Source organism: Quercus suber, unplaced genomic scaffold (assembly GCF_002906115.3).
Source record: "Quercus suber isolate HL8 unplaced genomic scaffold, Cork oak 2.0 scaffold_471, whole genome shotgun sequence".
NCBI lineage: Eukaryota > Viridiplantae > Streptophyta > Magnoliopsida > Fagales > Fagaceae > Quercus > Quercus suber.
In genome coordinates, this window is record NW_027069922.1 from 578,005 (window position 1) to 588,792 (window position 10,788).

Below are 10,788 nucleotides of genomic sequence, written 5' to 3' on the forward strand. Positions count from 1 at the left end.
ATTCTAACCTCGGCTTTAGTCGGCCAATGAGACATTTATTCTCGGCTTATCTCGCTGAGCTTTTGTGGCCAAAACTAACTCTTTTATTTGCAAACACGGTTTCCAATGACGGAAATTCTTCCTCCTTGGATTAGGCTTTATCCTCAACTTGGGCCATAGGCCCAATGTACAAATATATAATGAATTTTTGGACCTAATATTCCTACAGTACATATTAATATTATGTCTTTGTGATGAACAACTTATTAAATAATCAAATGTAAACTAAAGAAAATATTTCAATAATATAACTAAGATTGAATGGTAAAGTATTAATAATATAACTAAGATTGAACGGTAAAATGTTAAAAATATAAGAAAACAATTTTTTATATTCAACCAAAAAAAAAAAAAATACAAGTTAATAAAACTTAAAATGTTTTTTAGAATATTAAATACTCAATAAACTAATACAAATAAATTCTAAACCATCAAAAACTTTTCCAATGATAACTTTGATCTCTTTTTGACCCCTCTCTTTTTTTATATTTTATTTTATAGATTTTATTAATTTAGTGTTGATTGACATTGATGAATTATTGACTTCCTTCCCAAACAACTTTGCTTTTCCACTTTCAAAAAAAAAAAAAAAAAAACTTTGCTTTTCCACTAAATAACCCAAGAAATAAAAAAATGCTTTCTTATTTAGGGTTTGATTTCATGAATAATTTTATTTATTTATATAATTATTTAGATTTATGAGAAATATTAAGATTTTTTAAATTTTATTTAAAATATATTACTTAAGGCAAAAAGAAAAAAGAAAAAGACATTGGACTGTCTTGATGATAAAACACAGGACTAACCGACCAAAAGTTTTTTTTTTTGGTCAAAATGGTAGTGGCAGTTGTTTCGGTTACAAAGTGGAACCTTTTTTCCATTTCAAACATAAACAAAGGGCTTTATCAAAAAAAAAAAAAAAAAAAAAAACATAAACAAAGGGACTCTCTCCCTCCTTCCTCTGAACCCCGGTAGGTCTCTCTCTCTCTCTCTCTCTCTCTCTCTCATATTCTGTAGTGAGATGGGTTTCTTACACTTTTCTTCTCAAAATTTTTGTTAAAATATATACATTTTTTTTTTTTCTTGAGAGTACAAAATGTTCTAATAAGTTACAATTTTGTTAAAACTTTATCAGCGATTTAGGGAATATGGAAGCACCACCTTTGTCAATGGAATTTCACCCTAAAGAGAATAACAAAATTGAAGTCACATTTATGGAACAAAGTTCGTGCCTTGTCCTTTTTTTGGCAGAATTTTTTTTTCTCTCCATCTTTTCTGGCTAACATGTATTTCTCCATGAATGATTGTTACCATTAAGGGAAAATGAAACAAGTGGTTATATTATAAATAACATTTTTCATTATTCTTGGATTTTAGTTTTTATTAATAATGAGTTAATGACATTGTTGTTTTTAGGTAGAGATCATCAGAAAAAGGATATGATGGGGCAAGTGCAAGTGCAACTCCAGTCTGATGAAGGGAATTTCACTTTGCTAGAACCTGAACAAAATTCCAGTGGGATTTATGATAAGCCTCTTTCATGCTTTGGTTGTGGCATTGGTTGGTTCTCGTAAGTCTCAATTTTTTGTGCATCATTTTTTTTTAATCATTGGTTTTTATAATTTTTGGTAGCTAGAGATTTATGGCATGAGTTTGGATGTGTTTGTCAGATTTCTTCTGGGATTTGTATTTCCACCCCTATGGTATTTTGCTACAGTGCTTTATTTTGGAAATTACTATCATAAAGACCCAAGAGAACGACCTGGTCTTGCAGCATCTGCAATTGCTGTGAGTAAAGAAATGACATTTATTTTCACTTTCTAGTTTTTCTTTTGTTTGTTTTTCCAAATTCTATGTTACTCATTATACTTCTTGCTTCAAATCATATGCAGGCATTGTTTTGCTCATTGATTGTCTTGATTACCCTGCTTGCTGTTTTCTGTGGCATAAAAATTTCTCATCCTGGATGATAGTTTCTTTGCCTTACAAAAATGCAGGAAATGTTGTGTCAGCAATTTTTTTAATTATTAACTAGTTAGAGTGTTCCAAATATTGAGGTTCTACATGATTTTGTATATAAATGTAGCCATATGAAATTGACTTAGGTGAAAACATAGTTTCAGAGGGTCTTTCATTTTCAATTGAATGATGTTTTATTTGACCAAAGGAAGCTGATCTTAAATTCTCTTGCAATTAGAATTTGAAATTACTTTTCTATTTTTTATTTATTTAATTCCTGACAATGATAGATCCTTGTCTTTTAATTTAATAAGGAAAATAGACAAATGTTGGCATAACTTGATGAAAATGCATCACCAAAAAAATGTCATATCGAATCGTCAATCAACAACAGAATTATTCGAGAGAAAACAGCCAAAGAACACAAAGAAACGTCTAGGTCTGTGCTACTAGTGCCATGATACAAGTACAACACTGTGGAAAGCTATGCTTTCTCACTCGCTCAATTCAACATAAGAATATATTCCCCCCCGACAAAAAAAAAAAAAAAAAAAAAAAACAGCATAACAATGTACATCTTCCACTGTAAAAAAAAAAAAAAAAAAAAAAAAACAGCATAACAATGTACATCTTCCACTGCTCCTTCAGAACCCATCCCTGTGAGTCTCTCCATCAATGGTCTCTTCTGTTGATGCCATTGCCATTGAACGTGAGTTCTTAAGTTCCTCCAGCTGCAACACATTTTAGAAGTCGGTGAACAAAAAATGGGAATGTATGATTGAAACAAAGAAATAATGGGCATCAAGAAAGATCGTCATGAGGCCAAGTTGCTATGCTCGAACTTTGCCTCCAGGGTTATCACTCTGTACAGTCATTCTAGTTTGGCTAATACTCTGGGTTTTGCAAATAATTGCCATATATTAATTTGCTGGAGAAACCAAAAGAAATGCCTCAAGATAATGACCCTGAAGAGAGGGAATTGGAATGTTGACCTCTACAAATCTCAATTATTTCACAACCCATGTCATATTCAAACTAACTATTGTGTTTGTGTTGCAGACATCCATTTTGACACAATTTTTTAAACATCAATAGATGGCAACGGTCCCTCATTTTAGTTCATTGATTAGATTGTTAAATTAATAAAGAGGTTCACATTTTTCTTTGAGGACGTTAAATACTTAAATTCAACCTCCCAAGTCCTTCAAAGTCGGAAAAGGCAGTTATAAAACACAAACTACATTTTTTTTCATATCATGTCATTGACCATCTAACTATAAGTTTGATTTTCATCTTGTGCCTTGGCTTGGATGCAAATCCTCAACAGATTTCAAGAGAAAGTAACAGCACTAGTAAATTCAGTGTGAAGTTTGCATCATGCAAACAAAGGTGATCTATCAGTCACCCTCCCTCCACCAAACTAAGGCAATTAAGTATCTTCATTTGCTGTAACATCCTTACATGTCAATCAGTCAATGTCGCTGCTATGATCAATGTGTAGAAGTACTCCAAATCAATTAAGGCCTTCTCCATATTAGAAAATATACATTTAATAAAGAAAATCTTTTAACAAAAAAAAATATCAATGTGTAGAAGTACCCCAAATTAATTAAGGCCTTCTCCACATTAGAAAATATACATTTAATAAAGAAAATCATTTAACCAAAACAAATATTGTTGTCTACTTTGTCTTATCTTATACAACTGTCCACACAAAAGTCTTTAGAACTCATACTACTTTCAGATTAGTAAGAGAAGGGGATAACAAGTGCAAAATCCATCAAAGTTATCTATATCAGCAGTGTCCACTAGTTGCTCTAATCTTTTATCTCTGTTGGGCATTTTCACATTGATAACTGTTTCTATAAAATTGAAGTCAACTATGCCCCAGTTCACAACCAATTGAGGTTCTGCTGGTATTACTAAAGAGGTAACATGCCCTGCTAAAGTTGTGAAAGAAGGCCCAATACTTGATACCATGTATAGAAGATATCATCAAAATAAATATACAAAAAAATGCAAAATGTAACCAATACCTGAAGAATATTCAAAATATTTCCTTTTCCTAAGGAGTTAAGACAAATCATAGTGTAAGTAAAAATGTTTGCTTGGATCTGTAGAGTATTTTCCCTTCTATTGTATTAACTTATCTCCATTCCAAATGACTTGAATACTAAAGACAGGCTAACTGGCACATGGAACAGCATATCAAACAAGAAACTCAATTGATGCATCTGAATTCTGAACACGTCAGACAAGTTCCAACCACGTAAAATTGTAAAGGATTAATTTGATTCCAGCTACATGGCTTACATGTGGATGACACTTGTCAGACAAAGTGGCAGGACACAAATTGGTTCTTCTACAGTCACATAACAAAGCACAACAGCAATGAAACATCATACCAAGAAATTTTGTGAAGATTACTATTGCAAACCTGGCTGGTAGGGTCATGGTAGTCAAAGGCGAGGCAGATGACACTATGGCACCTCTAAGGCTCTAAGGTGAGGCACCGTTAGTAAGGCACTTGCCCATAGAACCTAGGCAAGCAAGGCGAGCACCTTAAACCATGAAAAAGGAACTGTTCCTTTTGTTTAGATACATATGAATTAAGTTCAATATGTATAATAACATTTAAAATTTGACAACTTGCTTTAATCTAGCTAGTGCCTTTTTGTCGCCTCACGCCATTGGTGATTCAAGGCCTTGGCACCTTAAGGTTTCTTTCACCTTTGACTACCTTGGCCAGGGTAATTTCTTATTTTATGGTCAGGTTAAATGTGGCATTTAGGAAAAATGAGGCACTTTGATTGATTCCAAATAGAGATGATGCAAGTACCTAAATCTAGAGCAAACTTGAAAAGCAGGGAACTTGAAGTTCAAAAACTTATTCGAAAGGAGTGAATGTCTCCTGACATAGAAAATCCGTTAGTAATTTGAAACTTTTAGTGCATAAACTCCTGACGAGATCCTATTGAGTTCCCTCATCATGTCCTATTGACCTGTTCATACCATTCAACTTATATGTGCGTTTATGCAACATGGTATGAATAAAACCAATAGGTTCTCTGACCTATCAGTATTATATCAACAGATGCCTGCAGAGAGAGAGGGGGGGGGTCCCCCCCCAAATCATATGTTTTATACATTATTGGTACATCTTTGATGAATTTACTTCTTTTTCATTTTAATATTACAAATATTTGATGGATTTACTACAGAGAAATTTTGTGTTCAGTGGAATTCTAATTGCACAACTAATTTTACAAAGTAAAAAGTGATCCTTATTTCTACTACAAACTCTCTCAAATTGTAAATCTGGTGCTACATCATTTTGTACTTCTATTTTACAAAAAGAATGTGTGACCATGGTGCTACCATACAATCATCATTATAATACCTAGCCTTTACATTTGAATCTGATCAAATTTTTTATAATCTGTTTTGTTCATCTGCACACATTTAGTTATTTCAACATAGTTTTATCGCCTATGTACAAGTGCATATTCAGAATCCAAAAATGAGAATTTCTATATGAATATCATTAGCCACTAATTGTATGTAGTGCAAAATGTAGGCATATTCCACAATCATAAATGCACCTCTTTGCAAGTTTCTTGGTGTTCTGCTAGGAGCTCATCATATTTTATTTGCAAATTTGACAATTCAGCTTGTAGCATTTCATATTCAGATACAGACGGACCACCTAGTTTTTGTTGGATGAATCTGCCAAAAGAATCTATAAGATATTATATATGAAAAGCATAACCAATCACATAGCAATTCTCTCTGTAATGTAGTATATGACCCTGATATATTTTACCCAAACAAGCAAAAATAGGATGATCAGTCGTTGAAGAAATTGAACTTGGAGAGGGAACAGTACATTTGTGTTAAGGCAGCTTCTCAATTATGTTCACACTATGGTAGAAAGTTATTCTTCTTTCTTCATTATTAAAGAGAGATTATTACTTTCAGGGAATCAATTTTTAACATATTCAGATAAATGAAAATGTATTAAAGGATTAGGATAAACTAGAGTTTTTAGCCAACTCCACCATGGAGTTACTAAAATCTTCCATCTATTTCGAAATGCATGGATTGGATTTAGCCATGTTATCAACATTAAACTATTTCCATTTTTGTGTCTATTTAGATTAACGATAATATGGAAAAATCCAATCCAGTCATTTCATAATGGATGGATAGGATTTAGAACCTCCGTTGTAGGGCTACTCTAAGAACTCAAGAGGATCTTAATCCATGAATGAACCTTTTTTTCCATTTGATTGGGAAGTAACACATACACTCAGTTGGTCTTAAACTCACAAGCCAGAACCTTATCTTCTACCATATTCCTGTAAGAGGAGGAGATACCATTTAAGTTAAAACTCGTTGGCAATGAAAATATATTATCCTTCTTACCAAATGTGTCACTGTATACTTAACAAAGATTCGTCTCCTCCTTGAACTCACTTGATTAGTATCCGGATTTTAGCTTTAAATCTCATTCTTAATCAAGACATCATTTTTCACAACTTTACCATTTTGTTGGACATCATTCAATTTGGACAACCAAACACTTCAAAAGATCAATTTTAGCAATAACATTTGGTAGTTACCTCTACCCTTACAACTCTCTTACCTTTTAAAATACTTCCACGTAAATGCTAGCCATATGGTTTACACTACAAGCCAAAACACCCTTTTCATTAATTAAAAAAACTTTGTCATTTAAACAAGATTTCTTTCACTAATTCAACTGAACCAGGCAGACCCATCTCCTTTTCTGCGTCCGCAGTTCGTTTGTATGGGGGTTTTGTTTTTTGGTGTGAATCTGATCTAACACATATACAAGAATGACTTCATATAACCAGTTCATATGCCTAAAAACACACACACACATTTGCTTAAAAAACTAAAAGAAAATGAACTTACTCAAGGGCAGAAGAAGGCTTGTCATTCTGCTCATACAATGAAACTAGAACTGACCCCCCAAAAAAAAAAGTCAGGTAAAAAGTTAACATGAAAGGAAACATAAATTCATAGTAATTTGCAAGAGAGAGAGAGAGAGAGAGAGAGAGAGAACCTTTGGTGAGAGCATCAAGAACTCCACTTGAATCCAAATATTTCCTAAATGCTTCTTTCTTTGCCTCTTTTTCCTAATGTTATAAGTTATTTGTGGATCTTGAGAATGTCAGATATTTCATATGATATTATGATTGCAAAAGCCAATTACCCATATAAATATAATATATGTTACATTATTATTATTATTTTTTCCATACATTCAGACATACCTCTTTGTGTCGCATCATGATCTTCTTCTGTTCTGCTGTCTGACTCTCACTTCTAACTTTTTTTTTTTTTGAGAAGCACTCACTCCTAAGTCTACTGACTCCAGGGGGTTTTCTCTCTCCAGTGGCAATGAAGTGGAGGTATCTGTTTGGGCTTTTAGGCTCTTATTCTTGTGTTTTCCCTGGCAAACTGTTTTATGGACCAACCTCTTGGGTTTGGGCTCGACCCATTATATATATATTTGCTAATGATTTTATTATTATAAATTTTCTTGCTCACAATCTTGTCGTTTGGGTAGGTTGGAACTTGACTTTCGAGCCCAGTCCAACTCCTCTATCCCTAGCTGGGTTTTCCTCCCCTGGAACTGGATGGAGATCAACAGTCAACACAACACCCCACATGAAAATGGTAGATGGTCTACATACCTTTTCCTTTTGCATTGCCTCTATCTCTTTACCTAACCTAACCACTGTTCTACTTCTTTCACCTTATTCTTCTCCGTGGTGTACTTGCTTACTTGAATACTCACTATCCCTCTCCATGTTCTCCAAAATTAATTAGGTAAGTTGATGTAGTCAATAATAATGATTAATTGGATAGGGGTTTATGAGCATTAGATCTCATAAGAATTTACAATTTAATAAAGATTGGATTGTAAATGAACCAAACAGTTCGAGCTCAGCTAAGATAACAACTTGCTTAAATAAGTCAAGCTCAGACCCAAGTTTAAGTTTAACTACTAAACGAGTCAAACTCAAATATAATAATTTGTTCGTAAATATGAGAATTTAATTTAACTATATATAATAATTATATTTTTTATATGTATACTTGTTTAAAAATTTACTTATATAGACTTAAGATTTGATTTTATTAATATGTAAATAAATTCGTATGATATTGAATTATTATTTGTATTATTTGTAGTGTATTAAAGAGGCAAGTAAGTCCAAGCTTGCTACACCACAACCAAACAGTCACCACCTCAACCAAATAGTAGCCAACTTAGCCCAAATAGTTGCAAAAGACACATGCTAATATTTCCTAAATAGCTGGAAATTTTTTATTAAGTTTATTCCAATCTCCACTTTATAGTTTCATAATAAACAACAGATGTGCTCAGTTACAATTATATGGCAAAGCTTAAATATAACTTTGAGAGAGAGAGAGAGAGAGAGAGAGAGAGAGAGAGAGAGAATTTTGTAATTTCATAAACTGTTTTTTTTTTTTTTTTAATTATTAAAAAATGCAATTTTGTAGTTTGGTCGTTCACTAGTATACACTTTCCATGGAAGCATGTGAATGATATGATTATAAACAAGCCTAACAAAAATAAAAATGAAAATGATATGATATGATTGTGAACAACCTTGGCAGATTTAGTATAACCACTATTAACAAAAAAAGAAAAAGAAAAAGCGTGAGTACTCAAATAATATTGGACTAAACCTTTATTCCTTCATTAATATCAGAGAATTATATCAAATTACACACACATAAATTCAGTAGAATTTTTATGACTCACATTTATATTATGGAAGCATGTGAATGATATGGTTTTAGACATTATAATGGGCATCTATTGCTCTTACTCAAAGCACATCCAAATAATAATCTAAAGCCAAAAAATGTCATTATTTCTATTTAAAAAAAAGGGTCATGCTAATGAGTGCCCTTAGGGTATTGGTTAACAATTTATTTTAAAAATTTTTTGACACCGCTTTTATGGAAAATGAAAAAAATTGTTAAAACATTAATTGCTTTTTTTTTCCTCTTTTTTTTTCCTATAAAAACTTTCTTTAAATAGATTATTAACTAATACTCTAAGAGCATTTGTTAGCATTTCCCTTTAAAAAATATGGAGTATCGTACTTCCAAAATTTTCACTTTACAAATAAAAGTATCCCTAGACGAAGTTAGAGAACTTAGTCCTGGTTGTGGAATTGATGGGAATGAATTCCCTTACCAGTTTAAGGTATTTTTAGAATTCCCTTTTTTTTTTTTTTTTAAAGTAAGATTTTAATACTACAAAAAGGGGGCTATAGCCGCATTTCAAAAACGCTGCTATAGATCCCAAAAACGCAGCTATAGGCTATGGTCGCGTTTCCTATAGCAGCGTTTTCAAATCCGGCCTAATCTGCACAGCAATAGCCCTTGCGAGTCTATAGCCACGTTTTTTTAACCGCGGCTAAAGAGCAGACCTATAGCCGCGTTTCAGAAAAAATGCGGTGACAAACCAGCTTTGAGTTGCATTTATAGTCGCGACTAAAGCTTCGAACCTATAGCCGTGTTTTCAAAATGCGGCTATAGTTTCTTCAATATAGCTAACAAAAGGGCCTAGAGCCGCGTTTTCAAACGCAACTCAAAGCGGGCCTATAGCTGCGTTTTTAACAGCGCAGCTATAGGCCCACTTTGAGTTGCGTTTGAAAATGCGGCTCTAGGCCTGTCCTATAGTTGCGTTTTTATAAACGCAGCTATAGGTCCCTTTTTCAGCTATGCTGGGAGAAACTATAGCCGCGTTTTTAAAACGCAGCTATAGGTCTTTTTTTGTTTTGTTTTTGTTTTTTTTTTCTTCCCCTACTATCACAACTTCCTGCTATCACAACTTAGGATTTTGTTACATCCCCACATCACAAGTTCCCAACAATAAATCACAAGTTTCGAACACAAAATCAAAAAAAGATATATATATATATATATATATATATGTATACAAGTTTTGTACATCACAAAACATATACAAGAAGGATTTTTTATATTCTAAACTACCCTTAAACAACCACAGGCTGCCGCAGCAACATCATTAACCTTGTGTTAACAAAAATATATATATACAAACGTTTGTTCATGTCTATTCACAAAAAACTGTACAACATGCTTAGAATGTCCACCATTTTGACATACTTCCTAGCATCTATCGGTGAACGGAAATACTTTGTTGACCACTTCATGGTAAAAACTGCAAAAATTATTCTTTGTCAAGTTAAATTTGCCAAATTTTTGCTCGCAATTCATAACACTATAAACATGAATTCAAAATTGTAATTCAGCAATGCTTAGATGCACATTTGTCATTCGGCAATGCTTAGATGATCATGGAGCCATTTGGCAAAATAATGTTATGAGAGAAAGAGACATAATTTGGCATTTTTTTTTTGCCTAATTATGGAGTGATTTGGCTTCTCAAATGCCAAAATGAAAGGGAAAAGTGAGAGAGATTATATATGATAGGTGTGAGACTACATACCTAGATAATTAGAAATAGGGAGAGCTCAGTTATGTTGTTTTTTCATCAACTTAGTAACATGAGAGGAAGACTAATCAATAGTTCAACTATTCATTAATAACTTAAGAAGAGTAGTGTAGTAACATACTTACTCAATTTATTAGAGTTAAAACTTAGAGAGAAGAAAAAAATCTAGTCAAAACTTCCAATTCAATCAAGTTTAGTAATACATTATTGACATTGATAATGAGAGCTATTGTTTTGTT

The 10,788-nt window shown here is 32.7% G+C and overlaps 2 protein-coding genes across 2 annotated transcripts; one reads left to right on the forward strand and one right to left on the reverse strand.

Annotated features, from left to right (window-relative positions):
* The first annotated feature begins 952 nt into the window (after positions 1–952).
* Positions 953–2,377, forward strand: LOC112037994 (uncharacterized). The gene is made up of 5 exons (XM_024070799.2): positions 953–1,010; positions 1,175–1,263; positions 1,456–1,609; positions 1,710–1,827; positions 1,932–2,377. The coding sequence occupies exons 2-5, from the start codon at positions 1,188–1,190 to the stop codon at positions 2,007–2,009; spliced, it is 426 nt and encodes a 141-aa protein (XP_023926567.2). The 5' UTR covers positions 953–1,010; positions 1,175–1,187; the 3' UTR covers positions 2,010–2,377.
* Positions 2,378–2,584: 207 nt separating this feature from the next.
* LOC112038004 (uncharacterized) lies at positions 2,585–7,429 on the reverse strand. Its single transcript, XM_024070812.2, has 5 exons — positions 7,299–7,429; positions 7,088–7,160; positions 6,937–6,985; positions 5,601–5,724; positions 2,585–2,729 (listed from the first exon to the last, which is right to left on the reverse strand). Exons 1-5 carry the CDS (start codon positions 7,314–7,316, stop codon positions 2,643–2,645), a joined length of 351 nt encoding a protein of 116 aa, XP_023926580.1. The 5' UTR covers positions 7,317–7,429; the 3' UTR covers positions 2,585–2,642.
* Between the last annotated feature and the right edge of the window lie 3,359 nt (positions 7,430–10,788).